This window comes from Schistocerca americana, chromosome 1 (assembly GCF_021461395.2).
Source record: "Schistocerca americana isolate TAMUIC-IGC-003095 chromosome 1, iqSchAmer2.1, whole genome shotgun sequence".
Taxonomy (NCBI): domain Eukaryota; kingdom Metazoa; phylum Arthropoda; class Insecta; order Orthoptera; family Acrididae; genus Schistocerca; species Schistocerca americana.
The window spans coordinates 707,811,764-707,831,749 of record NC_060119.1 but is presented as its reverse complement, the minus strand read 5'-3'; the positions used below and the strand labels follow the sequence as shown (position 1 = coordinate 707,831,749).

At 45.0% G+C, this 19,986-nt stretch overlaps 1 protein-coding gene across 1 annotated transcript; it reads right to left on the bottom strand.

Annotated features, from left to right (window-relative positions):
• Nucleotides 1-17,601: 17,601 nt before the first annotated feature.
• LOC124593749 (nematocyst expressed protein 3-like) lies at nucleotides 17,602-18,225 on the bottom strand. The gene has a single exon (XM_047132088.1). It carries the CDS (start codon nucleotides 18,223-18,225, stop codon nucleotides 17,602-17,604), a length of 624 nt encoding a protein of 207 aa, XP_046988044.1.
• Between the last annotated feature and the right edge of the window lie 1,761 nt (nucleotides 18,226-19,986).

Sequence of the window (19,986 nt, the reverse complement as noted above, 5' to 3'; positions counted from 1 at the left end):
CCTCCTTACGATGAGGCCGCTGAAGACTGGGAGGATTATGAGAACCGTTTGCGGCAACACTTCTTGGCTTTCGGCATTGTCGACACTCCTATGTGTAAGTCGTTATTTCTATCTTGGATTTCCCCACGGATCTATCAGTTGCTATCTCAGTTAGCCCCTCTGTGGGAACCTGCCTCTCTGTCCTTCCAAGAAATGTGTGACTTATTGTCTAACTATTACCGAAAAAACACACACGTCGTTTCCGCCCGCATGGCGTTCTACTGGTGTCGTAAACAGCCCCATCAATCTTACCGGGCTTGGGTGGCGGAACTACACGGTCTGAGTAGGAAATGTCAGTTTGTCACAGACACTCATCATGAGTCTTATGCTGATTCAATGGTTAGGGATGCTATTCTACGGCTTGCTCCTGATAAAGAAGTTTGACAACGTGCCTTACAAATGCCAAACCCGTCATTGTCGGAAGTTCTAAGCATCGCTCAATCTTTTGAAGTGTCTCACGCTGCTGGTGCGCAAATAGACGCGTGGTGTGATGTAGGCGCTATACAGACCACTTTCGACACGGACAATCTGCCTGTTTCCCAAGGGACCGACGATATGGCGGCGGTTCACTCACGTCAACAATGTCGCGTTGGGCTGCCACGCTCACAGCGAAAACAGCAGCCACAGAAGCAGGTTTGTTCCACACTTCCTTCTTGTCCATGTTTTTTTGTACAGCATGACAGGGCCGCGTGTCCAAAATGCTGGGCCACGTGTAATTCATGTAGGAAAAAAGGCCACATTGCTTCTGTGTGTCAGTCCCCTAAAGTTCCTGTCGACGAGGCGTCGGACATGGATGTTAACTGTGTGTTTTCTCAAACAAATAAGTTGTTTGTTACTGTTCGTGTTCTGGATAAAGACATTCGCATGCAAGTGGACACTGGCTCTGCAGTAACTCTCATTAATTCTCGCACGTATTTGGAGTTGGGCTCCCCTCCCTTGTCTCCAGTTACGCGAAATCTGAGGACTTATAATAAACAGAAAATTCCTATCATTGGCCAGTTTGATGCTTCCACTGCCTACAAGTCTGTTGTTCTGCCCCTCACGTTTTTTGTGGTGGATCATGCGGGCACTGAAAATCTGTTCGGTTATGACGCTTTCCAGTTGTTTGGGTTCTCCATTGATGATAATGTGCTCCTCATATCTGAGGATATTCCGTATCAACAGCTGGATGGATTGTGTTCTGAATTCTCGTCTGTGTTCTCTGCTGGTCTGGGTCGTGCCAAGGATTTTGAAGCCCACATTACTCTAAAACCTACAGCTCGCCCTAAGTTTTTCTGGGCACGCCCTATTCCAATGGCGTTGCATGCACCTGTCAAGGCTGAGATAGACAGGTTAACAGCTTCAGGGATTCTCCTTCTGGTTACCTCCAGCGAATGGGCATCGCCATCGTGGTGGTTTCTAAACGAAACAGGAATCTGTGATTGTGTGGCGATTTTAAAGCCACTGTCAACGCTCAGAGCCTCATTGACACTTATCCTCTTCCCCGTCCTGAGGAGTTATTTACCAAGCCTTATCGGAGGCGTACCATCAGTTGCCGTTGGATGCGTCTTCCAAGGAATTTCTCATCATCAACACTCCTTGTGGATTGTATCAGTACCAGTGGTTACCATTTGGTGTCGCTAGCGCGCCGGCCATTTTTCAGCGGTTTTTGGAACAGCTCACGGCTTCCGTTCCTAGCTGCATCAACTACCTGGATGACATTGTTGTCACGGGGGCCTCCACGGAGGAGCACCTTCGCAATTTGCGTTCATTATTTCGGGTTCTGCATTCGGCTGGGTTGAAGTGCAATCTGGACAAGTCACAGTTCTTCCAACCCTCCATTGTGTCTCTTGGTTTCCACTTGTCCTGTGAGGGTATACGTCCTCTACATCAGCACGTTGCGGCCATTACTGCTCTACCCCGGCCATCTACGGTCAAAGAACTTCAAGCGTTTCTAGGCAAGATTGCTTATTATCACAAATTCATTCCATCTGCGGCGGCGGTGGCTCATCCTCTGCATCAGCTGTAACGCAAAAACGTTCCTTTCTGTTGGTCTGACGAGTGTGAGCAGGCTTTTGTCCGCCTGAAGGCTCATTTGCAGTTGGCGCCTTGTCTTGCCACATTCCGTCTGGGTCAGCACTTGGTTCTGGCGACTGACGCGTCACAGTATGGCCTAGGGGCTGTTCTCGCCCATCGGTATGAGGATGGGTCAGAACGACCCATCGCCTATGCTTCCAAGACCCTCAACGATGCCCAACGGCGTTACTCTCAAATGAAAAAGGAGGCGCTTGCTATCATTTATGCTCTAAAAAAGTTCAGCGTTTTTTTGTATGGTTCTAAGTTTCACCTCATCACCGACCACAAGCCGCTGGTCTCTCTGTTCAGCCCCTCGGCGTCGCTTCCGGATAAGGCAGCAACGTTGGGCCTTATACTTGTCTCATTTTCACTATGAGATTCACTATCACCCCACGGCCCAGCACGCCAATGCTGACGCGTTGGCGCGTTTGCCGATGGGCCCCGACCCGGTTTTCGATCAAGATGAACTACTCTGTTTCCACATTGATGAGGAAGAAAGTCGTGCGGTTGAGGGTTTTCCGCTTACAGGTTCACAGGTTGCGTCGGCTACTGAGCGGGACCCGGTCCTGCGTCAGGTGATCGGTTTTGTTCAACGGGGTTGGCCGGACAGGACCAAGGGCCGGGCATCGGATCCCCTTCGCAACTACCATGCCTTGCGCCTTCGTCTGTCTGTTCGTGAGGGTGTTGTTCTTCTGGCCACGGATGGCACATCTCCGCGGGTCGTGGTGCCAGCTTCTCTTCGCAAAGATGTTCTCAAACTATTGCATGAAGGCCATTGGGGGATTTCTCGGACTAAGTCCCTGGCCTGCAGGCATGTTTATTGGCCTGGTATCGATTCGGACATCACCCACATGGTCGCTGCGTGTGGTCAGTGTGCTCAACAACTGGCTGCACCCCGTACAATGCCCTCTCCATGGCCTGATCCGGCGCAGCCGTGGGAACGGGTGCACGCTGACTTTGCCGGCCCCTTCCTCGGCACTTATTGGCTACTGTTGATTGACGCCTTCTCGAAGTTCCCGTTTGTTGTTCGATGTCCGTCGCCCATCACTGCGGCGACAACGCTGGGTTTGTCCAAAATCTTTGCGCTAGAAGGTCTTCCATCCACGATTGTCACGGACAACAGCCCTCAGTTCTCTTCGCAGGCCTTCCGTGATTTTTGTACTGGACAAGGGATTCATCATGTTACAGCACCGCCCTTCCATCCCCAATCAAATAGGGAGGTCGAGCGCCTTGTCCGCACTTTCAAAAGCCAGATGAAAAAATTCCTTACTGACTCTGTTGCAATTTCTGAGTTCTTATCGCTTCACGCCTCTGGATGATCGCAGCCCTGCTGAACTCTTGCATGGCCACCAACCGCGCACTCTACTGCACCTGCTTCACCCTGTCAGGCCTAGTACTGTGTCCCCTAGTGCGGGAAAATGCTCAGTGGGCGCCGACGTGTGGGCACGAAGGTATGGATCTCGCCCTAAATGGATTCCAGGGGTGGTCAAGGCTCTTCGTGGCCGCCGGCTTTGTGAAATACGTACGGACGATGGCATGGTTGTTCACCATTATGACCAGATGCACCCACGAGTGGTGGCCACGCCGGTGCCACCGCCCCTTTTTTCGCCTCCACCAGCCCGAGAAGTCAGTCCTGTCGCTGCTGCCGATCTCCATGCGTGTTGCTGCAGCCAACGTCGCTGCCGCCGAGTACGCCGGAACCGGCCCCAGTCGCGACGCCGCCTACGCCAGGACCCATCTCGCTGGAGCACAGCCCCAGGTCCACGACACCTATGGATGCTGCTCTGGAGTTTTCCCCCATCATCTCGTCCAGGAGGCGTGTTTCACGCACCAGCTTCCGTCCTGGACATTTTCGTCCATACTCTCGTGTTTCTCTGTGGGATCTTCTCGGGGCCTCCCAAGAGGCCATGGATGTCTCTGCACTGTCCGTGTCTCCAAGGAAGTGAGTGTTTTTTTTTCAAGGGGGGAAAAGTGTTGTGACAGTGCCACGAGATTTAAAAGTTCCGCTACGTCAGTACGCGAACACGGCGATAGAGGCGCTCCACAGCTCGGCCGAGCGCGGGAGCGCCACCTGGCTATGAACGGCGCCGGCCGCATGTCACGGCATGGCAATCGAATGACAGATACGGAGTTAATAGCATGTAACCCGCTATTGTGTCTATGTTTGTATATCCACGCTAATTATTAGTGAATTAAAGGTCATAACAATATCTGTTTTTTTTTTTTTTTTCTTACTTCTCATTTGAGGACCTATCTATTTTTCCACTCTTTCCATATTCACAAACTTCTATCGCTGAAGTCCTTCTTTGTTTCCATGGTTTCTAATAACCTGCATATTATCTTTAGGTAAGAAGGCCGAAGAATCAGGCATTTAGAAACAAACATTGAAATTACAGACTAAAAAGCCTGTTACGATGTGAGAATTGCCAGGTACTGTAGGGGAGAACATACGTGTACACAGGGAAATATGCACACACACACACACACACACACACACACACACACACACACACATATATATAAAAGGGGGCCAGAGTGGAATTAACTGTGATAGTCATTTAAGAAAAGCCAGTGTAATAAGTATTCTGATGAACTGATGAATTGTAGGATAGTGGGACTTGATAGTATATGTAGACGTATTATCTACTAACATTATACCAGGTGTACTGCCTTGAAATCAGCGTAAAGACACAAATGAGTTGATAGGGAACATTTGTTGTCAAGCCTTAATTTTTTTTTGTTTGGTTGGTATCACATCTGTCAAAGATATTTTGTATACATCAAGTCATGGAACAAACAACATCATACGTTTTCATCGTGTTAACAATGTCGAATTTGTACCAGAAAGTGATGATTTGCCGAAAGCATTAATTTTTTGTTTTGATTTGAAAAAAAAGTGCTGCAGAGTCACATCGAATGCTTTTCGAGGCATATGGTGATCATCCTCTATCAGAAGCAACATGCAAAAGATGGTTTCAATGGTTCAGAAATAATTATTTTGATGTAAGAAATTATGAACGTGGAAGACCACCAAAAAAGTTTGAAGACGCCGAATTGCAAGCAATATTGGATAAAGATGATACTTTGGGTCAGAAGCAAATGGCAGCAATGCTAAATGTTGCACAACAAACAATTTCTGATGGTCTGAAAGCTATGTGAAAGATCCAAAAAGTGTGGAAAGACAGATGGAAAACCGAGAAACCATTTGTCAAATTTTGCTTCAAAGACATGAAAGAAAATCAATTTTACATCAAATTGTTACTGGTGATGGAAAATGGATTTATTTTAAGAATTCTAAGTGGGAAAAATTATGGGTTAATCCAGGACAACCATCAACATTGACTGCAAAACCAGATCAATTCGACAAGAAGACAATGCTCCGTGTTTGGTAGGATCAGAAAGGTGTGGTGTATCATGAGCTTCTAAAACCCGGTGAAACTGTGAATACTAATTGCTACAGACAACAAATGATCAATTTGAACTATGCATTGATCAAAAAAAGACCAGAATGGGCCAGAAGACATAGCAAAGAAATTTTTTTACATGAAAATGCTGCTGCACACAGAGCAAAACTGGTTCAGGATACAATCAAAACACTTGGCTGGTAGCTGCTACCCCACCCGTCGTATTTACCAGACTTGGCCCCTTCTGACTACCATTTGTTTCCATCAATGGGACACACATTGGCTGAGGACACTTCAATTCTTATGAAGAAGTCGAACATTGAGTGTCTGATTGGTTTGCTCCAAAAGACGAACATTACTAATGGCATGGTGTCCACAAATTGCCAGAAAGTTGGTCAAAATGTATAGAAAGCAATGGTCAGTACTTTGAATCAAATGTTTTTACTTTTCAATTCAAAATTAGTGTTTCATTTTCACAAAAAAAACGCTCATTTCATACTGGTACAACTGGTAGAAGTTGAGAAGTAGAGGAGGACTCTAGGGATTGAATGATGTATTAAAAAGTGAATGTGAAGTGTGAAACAGATTTTTATGTTTACCAGAGAATACTTAATTACAGTATACACAGAAACTTATACTAGAGTAATGAACCGTGAGGCCTACTTAGAAAGGATAAGGGTGGCGTACCTGGCATTTGCTAAGTATACAGGGCAGGCACACCTACATGGAGATAGGATGACCTGAGGCCTAAAAAATAGGAGTGTTTTATAAAGGGATGTACCTACCAGAATGGAAAGAGGAAGTGCTCTCGTAAGGTCAGCCCAGAAGCAAGGTATAGTTACTGACCCTACGAGAAGGGGACAGCATCGTGACAGATATTTATTTATTTATTTACATTTTCTTTGCCTGGAGCCATTGTAATGATGGCTTTCGCAAACGTCAGACTTAATACTATGGTTACACTATATTCTGTAGCTGTTGCTCCTTATGTCTATTTTTTACATTTATCACATTACAACTGATATGCTAATGCCTCATGTTACAATCACTATCTTAAAATTCATTGAAAGAATATAAACATTTTCTATTAGATAAGATTTTAGTTTTGTTTTAAAAACATTTCCCGTGTACGTTCTTAGAGAGTTTGGTAGCTTGTTATACCAAATCAAACCACTGATATATGGACTTCTATCAGTCATTCTTAATGTTGTTCTTTAAGGAAATAGTTACACTTTATTCTAGTGTTGTGATCGTGTACATCACTGCCCTTGATAGCTTTTGTTGGTTGACTTATAAAAAATACGACTATTTTGAAGATATACAGAGAACATATTGTCAGATATTCATGCTACATAAACACTTCACGACGTGAATCTCTATGTCCCATCCCATGTATAAGTCTTATTGCTGTTTTCTGTAGTAGTAGTATTCTGTTTAAATGTACATCAGCTGCACAGCCCCATAGATCAATTCCATAATTGAGAAAGGGGTAAAGTGTTCCATAATATACTAATTTCAGTGCTCAGCTAGGAACTATCTTTGCGAGCTGGCTGAGGAGATATATGGCACTACTGACTTTTCCGCATACGAAATTAATGTGGTATGTCCACCGCAAATTTTCATCAACATATACATCCAGGAATTTACAGTTACCATTTTCTGTTGCAGAGATGTTACACACACTGTTCATATTGTTGTGATGAGAACTGCCTGTTTTAAATGTCAGTAGTTGAGATTTGGTGACATTCACCTTGAGTCCCTGATCATTGAAGTATTTTGTTACTTCTGTTACGCCACTAGTAGCAAGAGATTCTAGCTCTTTAGATTCGCTCCCATAGAATAAGATTGATGTGTCATCTGCATAGCTTACAATATAGGAGTTCATGGGTTGTGCAATGTCGTTAACATATATAAGGAAGAGAAAGGGTCCAAGGATTGAGCCCTGTGGTACACCTTGTAATACAGGTTCACTGGTGGACTGAGAGTTCATGATTTTATTATCTAGTTTGTATGACAATTTAGTGCTTTGCTTATGATTCAACAGGTACATGGTTAGAAGATTTATGGGTTGACCCCCCAATACTATAAGTTTTTAGCTTTTTAAGAAGTACCCTATGGTTTACCGTATCAAATGCTCTTGTCAGGTCCAAAAATATACCTGCAGTCTACATCTTCTGGTCCAACAGACAGTAAACTTCATGGATGAACTGTGTAACTGCTGTGGTTGTACTTAGCTCTTCTCTGAAGCCATGCTGAGAATCTACAAGCAGTTTATGTTTTGTGAAAAAGGCACTTAGCTGAGAAAGGATAATGCTTTCGAATATCTTACTAAAAGTGGGAATTAATGATATTGGTCTATAGCTGGAGACTTCTTCCTTACTTCCCTTTTTATACACTGGTTTCACTACACTCATTTTTAGAACCGTTGGACACGTGTTTTCTCTAATGCTGCAATCAATCAGGTGAGTAAGAGGTTTAGAAATTTCTTTTAAGTATGCTTTAGTAATAGCACTGGATACGCCATCCCATCCAGATGAAAATTTTTTCTTTAGCATGTATATTGCCCTGCGAACCTCCTGCTCATTCACTTCCACAAATTCAAATTCAATACACTGGGTGAGATGGCACCGGATCTCTATCTGTGAATCTGTAATATGCGTTGATTGTTCACCAGAAATGTACTAGTTATTAAAAATATTACATATAGTATCTGGGTTTTTTATAATGGCTTATGCTGAGTGGTGCCATGTTCATCTTGTTGGGACCTTTTTGGTATATGTCAATCAGCTTCCAAGATGCTTTGCTTATGTTGTCAGGCTGTTCTATTGTTTTGCTGTTAATCTGCTTCCTTAGATTGACAATTTCAGTTTTAAAAGTTTGCTTGGCCCTATTGTATTTTTCCTTGAAAACCTGCATAGTAGTAGCTTTATAAAGCTGGTTTAGACCATGTACTTGCTGCTTGAGCCTAATCAGATTTGTTGGGGGTTTTAGTCTAGGATTACTTCAATTTTGACAGTGTTTAACTACCTTCTGGATTTCTTAAACTGGACAACTATATTCATAATGATGCAATAGGTTTGAGTAGAATTCATTCCATTTCTCATCCAACATGGTACACAGAATCCCATTTCTCATTCGCTAGTTTGTCTTTAAGAGCATTAATATTTGATGTATTCAGCATTCGTTTCTGTAGCACAATTTTTGTTATTTTAGGCACAACTGAATTTTTGTATTCTATCACCTGACAGAAGTGGTCAGAATAAAGAAAATCTAAGTTACTGTAATTTACCTTATCTATAACATCTTTGTTGATTATAGCATAATCTATTCTAGTGGAACATGTGTCTGTCACTCTGGTGCCAGAGTTCACTATATTTACAAGGTTGTATGAGGTCAGTACATCACTGAATTTCAAGTTTACTATACTATTTGAGTTTGCATCTGTATTAAAGTCACCTAATATAGTAAGGTCACTAGAACCAGCCTGACCAGCAACACTACTAGGTTTATCCATAAACAGCATTACATCAGCATTTGGTGGCCTATACACTCCAATCACTTTACGCTTTGGTAACTTAAGATCATTACTGTGGAGTACAATACCTGTCATTTCAATTGATCCTTCTTTGATGTGGTGTTCAAGAAAGGAAATTTTTTTAGCTTCCACATCCTTATTAACATAAATTGCCACACCACCACTTTTATGGTTTTGCCTACAATAACTACTTGCTAGTAAGTAACCTTCTAATCTATAGTATATTATTGCACACAATTTAAGCCCATGTTCCATTATTACTAGTACATGTATCAAGTGTTCCTCTATGAATATTTGTAGAATGTCTAGTTTGTTTCTGAGATATTGCACATTTAAGTGCATTAACTTTAAGGGATTATTCTGGAAAGTTTGAATTCTATGCACAACTAGCAATATTACCTTTCATGTAAGGTTACAAGTGATAAAAGAACACTTTCATTTCACCCAGAGTTCCTCCAAGCTACAAAAAAATAGTAAGAATAGTACACACTAAAGAAAGGTAGTACAAAAGATGAGAACAGAAAATAGGTTACTCATGTGTCATGAACCTGGAATTTATGATTGGAAATAGAGAAGGAGTCCTCACAATTCCTAAATAATAGTGAAGAACTGACTAAAACCTCAAGTTAATGCTCATGGCTTAATATTAAAGTAGGCTAAGAGAGAATAGTGAAGTAGGAAGTCAAAGATTATTCACATTTACTGAAAGAAAAGAAATGTATATTGTTAAAATATATTATGCATGATATTATTTAGACAATGTTTATGTATACAATATCAGATGTTCAATCTGAGGGGAGGGAATTTAGTGTTTCAAGAATTTCTGTGTAAGTTCTAGAACCACTCGGCCAACTACCATATCAAACACACAATATTTTAGATATGAGTGTGAGAGAGTGGAATCCTACCAACTGCACATCACATGTCTGTGTGTGCAGGTTTAAATTCAGTCACAGGAAGAATGTAGACATGGCAGTCAAACGGCACCGACAAGTACCTGTCAGGCAGTCCATGGGTCTTTAGTGAGTGCGTACGAGAGGACCATGGAGCTTCTATGTTATTCTGCGCTAATTGTGTCAGTGACCATTGTTATAATTATGAGAACAGCTAAAAAAGAATTCTTAAAACTCTAATTCCAGCCTTGCTAGAGGCAAGACATATTTCTACATCTACATTGATACTCCGCAAGCCACCCAACGGTGTGTGGCGGAGGGCACTTTACGTGCCACTGTCATTACCTTCCTTTCCTGTTCCAGTCGCGTATGGTTCGCGGGAAGAACGACTGTCTGAAAGCCTCCATGCGCGCTCTAATCTCTCTAATTTTACATTCGTGATCTCCTCGGGAGGTATAAGTAGGGGGAAGCAATATATTCGATACCTCATCCAGAAACGCACCCTCTCGAAACCTGGCGAGCAAGCTACACCGCGATGCAGAGCGCCTCTCTTGCAGAGTCTGCCACTTGAGTTTATTAAACATCTCCGTAACGCTATCACAGTTACCAAATAACCCTGTGACGAAACGCGCCGCTCTTCTTTGGATGTTCTCTATCTCCTCCGTCAGACCGATCTGGTACGGATCCCACACTGACGAGCAATACTCAAGTATAGGTCGGACGAGTGTTTTGTAAGCCACCTCCTTTGTTGATGGACTAAATTTTCTGAGGACTCTCCCAATGAATCTCAACCTGGTACTATCTACTAAGTCATTTATATGTATTGTGAAAAGCAATGGTCCCATAACACTCCCCTGTGGCACGCCAGAGGTTACTTTAACGTCTGTAGACGTCTCTCCATTGATAACAACATGCTGTGTTCTGTTTGCTAAAAACTCTTCAATCCAGCCACACAGCTGGTCTGATATTCCGTAGGCTCTTACTTTGTTTATCAGGCGACAGTGAGGAACTGTATCGAACGCCTTCCGAAAGTCAAGAAAAATAGCATCTACCTGGGAGCCTGTATCTAATATTTTCTGGGTCTCATGAACAAATAAGGTGAGTTGGGTCTCACACGATCGCTGTTTCCGGAATCCATGTTGATTCCTACATAGTAGATTCCGGGTTTCCAGAAATGACATGATACGCGAGCAAAAAACATGTTCTAAAATTCTACAAGAGATCGACGTCAGAGATATAGGTCTATAGTTTTGCGCATCTGCTCGACGACCCTTCTTGAAGACTGGGACTATCTGTGCTCTTTTCCAATCATTTGGAACCCTCCGTTCCTCTAGAGACTTGCGGTACATGGCTGTTAGAAGGGGGGCAAGTTCTTTCGCGTACTCTGTGTAGAATCGAATTGGTATCCCGTCAGGTCCAGTGGACTTTCCTCTATTGAGTGATTCCAGTTGCTTTTCTATTCCTTGGACACTTATTTCGATGTCAGCCATTTTTTCGTTTGTGTGAGGATTTAGAGAAGGAACTGCAGTGCGGTCTTCCTCTGTGAAACAGCTTTGGAAAAAGGTGTTTAGTATTTCAGCTTTACGCGTGTCATCCTCTGTTTCAATGCCATCATCATCCCGTAGTGTCTGCATATGCTGTTTCGAGCCACTTACTGATTTAACGTAAGACCAGAACTTCCTAGGATTTTCTGTCAAGTCGGTACATAGAATTTTACTTTCGAATTCAATGAACGCTTCACGCATAGCCCTCCTTACGCTAACTTTGACTTGGTTTGCTTCTGTTTGTCTGAGAGGTTTTGGCTGCGTTTAAACTTGGAGTGGAGCTCTCTTTGCTTTCGCAGTAGTTTCCTAACTTTGTTGTTGTACCACGGTGGGTTTTTCCCGTCCCTCACAGTTTTACTCGGCACGTACCTGTCTAAAACGCATTTTACGATTGCCTTGAACTTTTTCCATAAACACTCAACATTGTCAGTGTCGGAACAAAAATTTTCGTTTTGATCTGTTAGGTAGTCTGAAATCTGCCTTCAATTACTCTTGCTAAACAGATAAACCTTCCTCCCTTTTTTTATATTCCTATTAACTTCCATATTCAGGGATGCTGCAACGGCCTTATGATCACTGATTCCCTGTTCTGCACATACAGAGTCGAAAAGTTCGGGTCTGTTTGTTATCATTAGGTCCGCTCCACACATCAGGAATAACCACACCATCATTGATATCACCACACGAATTACCGACATCTGTATCCTTTGATACAGAGTTATGGTTATTAAGCCAACTCTTTTGTGAATGTAATGAGATTTGTTTCTGACATGTGGCCGTATGAGTGACTTACAAGAAGTCAGATATTTCTGTGAGAAGGGAGAATTTTGTTCTGTACAAAGTTTTAATATATCATTAGTTGATGAAAAGTAACCTTCGAGTATCTACTTATTTCACAAGTAGAGAGAGAATTTTAAATATTCCTGTACCTAGCATCAATATTCGGAGAATAAGTTTAAAGAGATTCCAGAAGCCAGTGAAGATGATCGGCTGCAGACAACAAGTTAAGTCATCTTGTAAAAGGAGTGGAAGATAGAATATCTACTTCACACTTCAATTGTCATCCAAAGTGTTAGACAGGTAAGGAAAAAGTGAAGACTGTAGTAATGAACAGCAACATAAGTGAATCTGGGCATTTAACCAGTAAGGAAATAGGGAATGATGATGTCGGTAATTCGTGTGGTGATATCAATGATGGTGTGGTTATTCCTGATGTGCGGAGCGGCGGTGATCATTAAATAACACACTAACATGCGCTAATACAACTTTATTATGCGAGAATATTTACAACGTCTTATACAGTCGGCAGTACACAACAGAATGGGAAGCAATATGGCGGCGCACAATAAGTCCACATGGGTCAGAGAGCCTGCTATGGCGGAGATATCTCACTCGTAGAGTCGATAGTCGCCACAGAGCCCCCCCCTTGCAGTGCGGAGCACGGTGGTGCGCCAAGTCCTGTGCCGGCCCAGTGGGGGTGGGGCACTTGATGGTCACAAAAGCACTTGTCCCTGGTGAAATCACACGCACAACACTTGGGGGTAGGTGTAGCAAGCTCGACTGAAGCTAGGACATAATCCCTGTGCCAATGGGGTGGAACCACAGGTCGTCCAGCCCGTGATGTAGGCTGCAAGGGGGGAGGAAGGGGAGGAGGGGTGGTGGGCCCGTCCAAATCATGATGGGGTTCCTGGGAAGGAGGGCAGGCGTCATGTACATCGGTGTCACTTGCAGAGTGCTCTTGCAAGGTCCACGCAGGTTTCACCCGGTGGAGTGAAACAGTTACTTGTTTGCCATTGTTAAGTAGCGACAATGTGGAAGGGCCTTGGGACAGGACTTTAAACGGACCAGTGTGGGGAGGCTGCAGGGTTGTCCGTACTGTGTCGTCACATAACATGATAAATTCACATGTGGCCAGTTCCTTATGCACAAACACATGAGGCCTACAGTGGGCAGATGGCAAGGGAGGTTTGATGAGCGCGATGTGCCCTCGGACGCTCTCGACGAGTGCTGGGAGCTCGGAAGAGCTTGGTAGCAGTGTATCCTCAACGAATTTGGCTGGTAAAACCAGAGGCTCCCCGTAAAGGATCTCGGAGAGGGAGGCTTGCAAGTCCTCTTTGTATGCGGTGCGGAGGCCTAGCAAAACCCAGGGGAGAGATTCAGACCACTGGCCACCGTGGCACATAAGTGCGGCCTTAAGCGTGCGGTGCCAGCGTTCCACAAGTCCATTGGCCTGGGGGTGATAAGCAGTTGTGTGAAACTTTGCGACGCCACAGTATGAACAGAGGGAGGCGAACAGCTGTGATTCAAACTGCCTACCTTGGTCGGTGGTCAGTGAGGTAGGGCTTCCGAATCGGGAAATCCAAGTGGCAATGAAGGCCCAAGCCACAGACTCAGCTGAAATATCTTCCAAAGGGACTGCCTCGACCCATCTAGTGACCCTATCAATAACGGACAGGATATATCGAAAGCCCTTGGAAGGAGGGAGGGGACCTACAATATCAATATGGGTATGTCGCAGACGTCCTTTAGGTATGTCGAAAGTGCCTGGCGGAGGAAGTGCATGGCGGCCCACTTTAGCTCTCTGACATGGTATGCAGGCGCGAGCCCACATCCTACAATCATGTTTAACACCGGGCCAGATGTACCTTTCCGTGACCAATCTGGTGGACGCTTTGATGCCTGGGTGAGCTAGGTTGTGGAGTGCATCAAAAACAGAGTGGCGGAGAGCTGCGGGTACGAGAGGGCGGGGGCTACCAGTGGAAACATCGCACCTGACTAGTTCTGTGGTGCCGGGGAATGCACGTTGTTCCAGTTTGAGGGAAGAGGTAGTGTCTTGTTGCAAGGCATGAATATCAGGGTCTTCAGTTTGCCAGCGGGCCAGGTCAGTAAGGCCAAGTGGGGTAGTGATGATGTTGACGCGAGACAGGTAGTCAGCGACTACATTGTCTGCGCCTCGGATATATTGTGCATCAGTGGAATATTGGGATATGAAATCCATATGGCGGAAGCGTCGTGGAGGGAGATCGCGTGAGGGGTTACGGATTGCATCTGCCAAGGGTCTGTGATCTGTATAAATCGTGAACGGGCGACCCTCGACATCGGCTCTGAAATATTTGACCGCCTCGTACAAGGCGAGGAGTTCACGGTCAAAAGCGGACCATTTGGACTGGGATTTGGTTAATTTCTTGGAGAAGAAACGGAGGGGTTGGGGGGTATCCAATACATGTTGCTGAAGGAACGCACCAATTGCAGTGTCACTCGCATCAGCTGTAATAGAAATTGGTGCGTTGGGAGCGGGGTGAGCGAGTGTGACAGCTTTAGAGAGGGCGGTTTTGAAATTTTTGAATGAATCGGCCATCTCCAGTGTCCAGACGAGTTTGCGTTTGCCTTTAGTATCCTTACCCGCCAGAGCGTCGGTCAGAGGAATCTGGATAGACGCAGCATGGGGCAGGTGGCGCCTGTAGAAGTTCACCATGCCTAGAAAATGGCGAAGTTCAGCGAAGTCCTCTGGGGAAGGGAGGCTAAGTATGAATTCAACCCGAGAGGAGGTAGGGCAGACACCCTTGGCCGTGACTGTGTGACCTAAGAAGGTGACCTCAGGACTGCTAAGCTGAGACTTCTCGTGGTTGATCTCCACTCCATTAGCAGCGAGCAGTGCAAGCACTCTGGAAAGATGGAGATTGTGTTCCTCAGGTGAGGGAGAGAAAATCAAAATATCGTCTAAGTAGGCATAGGCGAAAGGGAGGTCAAACAACAGAGCGTTGATGAAGCGTTGCCATGTCTGTGCAGCGTTTTTGAGACCATATGGCATGGAACAGTACTCAAAGAGGCCAAATGGAGTGTTTATGGCTGTCTTGGGGATGTCGTTGGGGAACATGGGAATCTGATGATATGCTTTGCTACAATCGAGAACGGAGAAGATCTGGGAACCATGCAACATCTGGGTGAAATCTTGAATGTGGGGGATAGGGTAGTTATCGATGGTAGTGCGTGCGTTAAGAGCACGGTAGTCACCACAGAGGCGGAAAGTACCGTCCTTCTTTGGCACGAGATGGATTGGTGATGACCAGTTACTATCAGATTGACGTAGAATGTTGGAATCCAAAAGATCTTTAACAATGTCTTTAGCACGGCGAAGTTTCTGCGTGTTTAAGCGGCGCGCCTTATGCCGCACAGGGGGTCCTTCAGCTGTGTTTATTCTGTGGCACGTGCCATTGCCAATTGCACGCAAAAATATGGAAGAAGCAGGGGCGGTAGGGGCAGGGGGGGTAGGGACGGGGGGGGGGGGGGGGGGGGGGTAGGGGCAGGGGCTGGCCGAACCGTTAATGGGATCACAGCTGCGGCACAATGACCAGGCTGCTGAGGCTTGTCCACGATTGCAAGAGAGGGTGTACGGAGTTGCAGAAGCTGCTCTTGTGTCTGCAACAGTTGTGCATGGACTTTGTCAATGCGAACACGCAGGTCGACATTCTGAGTACGCAATGCATCGATGTCTGAATGCTCGCGCAAGAAAGCTGAGAGAGCAGAAGAAAGGTTTGCAGCAAGTGACATACACTCTGAAAGGGCAGAGTGTGAACAGTCAGTAGGAACTTCGGGCTGAGGGGAGGAATGTTGTGACACACCAGGAACACTCGAACCGGAGACATGAGTCAGACAGCCGGCTTGCAGATTAGGGGAGAGGGCATAGTGATGAAGAGAATCAAGGCCTAGTACAGGTGCATCAACTTCCGCAACATAAAATGTCCAGGTGAAAACCTGATCTGGGGCAAATTTAAGCAAGAGATGTGAGGAACCTAGCACCGGAATCGGGGAATTTTTAGCAGCTATCAGTGGCGGTGCACATAAGGGATCTATGTTAGGGGCGAGGGAGGGTGGGATAACACTAATGTCGGCTCCAGTGTCCACCAGAAAACAGAGTTCAGTGTTGGTGTCCTCGACGAAGAGGCGCAAAGCAGAAGACAGAGCAGCAGGAGTTGGACGAGATGCCAGTAGGCGCCGTGAGGCAGCGCAGCGGGATGTGGCGCCTAGATGTGCCCGCCATAAGCGTTTGGGAAAGCGCACGGGGGCTTGCAGTTGCGAGCCGCATCACCGAATTTAGCGTGGAACCAGCAATAAGGAGAGCCAGCTTGCGGTGCAGGAGCATGGCCGGGCGGTGAGGTGGCCAGAGTGTACTCCGGTGCACACTCGGCCGTCTCCAGTGACCTTTGGGGTGGCAACGTAAAAGTAGGTGGTGCAGTCGGGTGACCACGGGGTGGCGGGGCCGTTGCTTGCGCTGACAGTGTGGCGCATGTCCTGCCGCAGCCAGGCTTGGCTTCTGTTACTGCATAATGCGTGGGGGCGGCAGATGCCGGACTCGAATGCTGGAGGTACCGGTGTTGAATGATACTATAGGCACGGTCAGCAATGCACAGGCGTGCTTTGAGGGGCTCAGAGACATGGGACAATAACTGCAGTTGTAGCTCAGAAGGGAGTTTAAGCAGCCAAATTCTCCAAAGTGCGATGTCTGGTAGAAAGTCTGTGTCCACCAGGGCGCGTAAGTGGCGCCACAGCTGTGATGGGGTACGGTCATCGATGTGTTCCTCATGGATGATGCGTTGTATCGACTCAGCAGGGGGATGGGATAAGCGTTCAATGATACAAGCTTTAGCAAATTCATACTTATTCTGCATGGGAGGCGAAAGCAGCATGTCACTAATAAGATCTGTGTGATCGTGCAGGTGACTAAGAAGGCACAAAAATCGGGCTCCGTCGTCTAGCACGCTGTGAATGTCCAACATTTTATCCACTAATGCAAACCATGTCTTAGGGTTCTCTGTTTGTAGGGCTGGCAGTTTTGGGAATCTGCTAGGCGCGAGGTTCTGAGGAACGGTTGGTGCAGACGGTGTAGCAGTGTAGAGTGGTGCCAAATCGAGATTGTAGGCGCCAGGAGACTGGCACACAGTAGCTGTACTAATCTGGTTATTAGGGACAAAACCACATGATTTACAAGCAGCAGGAGTGCAAGAAGAGAGTTCAGTCTTGACATGTGAGTTCGGTTGCATAGTGTAGGCAGGTACAGTTGCTGGGGCCCCGGCTGGTGGGGGCACAGTTGGGTGTGGAAAACTCTCCAGTACCATGGTAACAGGTGCAGTTCAGACTGGTGAGCACGCAACCGGTGTTTGCCACGCGAAAGAACCCGGCGCGGATGTCAATAAAACGTTGTGGACCGGCGCGGGTGGGGCGGCCGGTGCCGCCGCAGGCGCGGGCGGTAGGCATGCCGGAGCTGTTAACCACGGGTTCGGGAGTGTAGCGGGCGCAGTTGAAACCGACGTGGCAGAGACGGACGAAACCGTCGGGAAAACGTGCGGAAGACGAACAGGAGCTGGGATGGCACGCGGCGCGGGAGACGCGGCTGCATCATACCTGAGAGGTTGTAAGATGTCCGTGGAGAGTCGCGTAGTTTGCGGCTGTGGAGCAGGCGTCCTGTGTGGTTGCAGCAGATGAGCAGGAACGGTAGGTGCTGGCAGTGCTGGGGCGTCAATAAGCAGAATGCAGTCCGATGGTCGTGAGGCAGCCGTAGGCGCAGGAACGTGCTGCGGCGGCCAAGCGGGAACCGTAGAGTTTATCTCGGGGCCACGTAGGTAAAAATCCGGTTGACAGTTGAGTTCACTTTGGCACTGAAACTGCGGCGTGATTTCCGGAATGGATTCATTTTCCGCTTTGAAAAACTGCGTCTGAGAAGTCGCATCACAGTGACTGAACGGTTGTTGAAACATTGTTCGTAGCACAATACAAATCACTGTTAATAGCACTCACGAATTGAACTAAAACAGATCGGGGTCACCAATGTTGTTATTCCTGATGTGCGGAGCGGCGGCGATCATTAAATAACACACTAACATGCGCTTATACAACTTTATTATCCGAGAATATTTACAACGTCTTATACAGTCAGCAGTACACAACAGAATGGGAAGCAATATGGCGGCGCACAATAAGTCCACATGGGTCAGAGAGCCTGCTATGACGGAGATATCTCACTAGTAGAGTCGATAGTCGCCACAATGGTTATTGTATTATTGAATATAATAAACTGACGGTAAATGATGATGAGTATAGTAACGAAGAAGAAAAGCATTTTGTTTGTTTTAAAGAAGAATTGTAAGCATTAGGTATTAGCAAGGAAATGTGTAGTAGTGGCTATGATGCTGTAGAGATACCCAGGGACACTGTTAAGAGGATTAAGGGATGTTATTGACACAAAAAATGTAAATTTTCTGTCCCTGAACTAAAATTCTTTAGGTCATGTTATTACTAGGACAGGAATCTTGGCAGATTCTGATAAAATTAAAACAATTTCACACGTTCCAGCACCACATAGTAGAAAACAATTCAAGTCATTTTATGATTTATGTGGATTTTACCAAAAATTTGTGAGTGGGTGAAGTTTGAATGCATCCTGTTTAAGCAATTTACTTAAAAAGAACACTAATTGTGTTTGGACCCAAGAATGTCAAGAAGAATATGAAAATATTAAGAAATAATTGAATAATCAAATTTGTACCAGATTTCAGCTTACCATTTTGTTTACACACAAATAGTAGTGATTATGGTTTGGGAGGAGAACTATTTAAGGGAAAAAGAAGTTAATGGGGAAATCCAAATCAAGCATGACACAATTCCCTTTCCAAGTAGAATGCTGTTAAAACATGACAAATGCTATAGAGCTACAGAGAAAGAATTGTTACCTGTTTAGTAGGCATTTACTAAATTCAGAATCTGTTTGCTGGGACATAAAGTAAGTGTATATTCAGACCACAAAGCATTAAGCTACCTACAGGAAGTAGACTATATCACAATAGCCTTACCAGATGGGGAATGTATTTGCAACAATTTGATTAAAAATTAAATATATTAAAGGTACAGATAATGTTGTTGCAGATGCTGTGTCAAGGATGCTACTGGGTGGAAGTAAGGAAAATTTTGATCAAAATGAGGAAAAACAGTTTCAAATCAAATGTATGGAGGGTATACATGATGAGAAAATTATTAGGGCAATGTGTAACAAAATTAGAAGGAACCAAAACCATGATTCAAACTGTGTTGCTTAAGCAAAAGAGGTTATGAAAAATTGGACAGGTATTATAAAGTACATAAAGAAACCCTGTTCAGGAGAACAGATGTGGAGTCTGGTCACTGGAATTTATATTGGTCAGAGGAAGTAGGTGGGAAGTTGATTAAGTATATACATGAGAGTTATGGACACTGTGGTATTCAAAAATGTATATAAAAGCTACAAGAAAATATTTATTTCTATAATATGACTCAAAAGGTTAGGAAATAACTGTCTACTTGTGACAGTTGTCAGAGAGTCAAGGTAAGTAAAAGAACTTGACATGCTGACATGCAAAATATAACATGTTAGAAACCTATGGAATTCGTGGCTGTGGATTTTTATGGAATTTTACCAAAAAGTAAAAATGGTTATTATTATATTTTGTTATAGTTGATGTTTTCTCCAAATATATAAAATTATA

Excerpts from the sequence above, each read along its gene's own strand:
- LOC124593749 (XM_047132088.1), bottom strand. The coding sequence starts at position 18,225 with ATGTTTCAACAACCGTTCAGTCACTGTGATGCGACTTCTCAGACGCAG.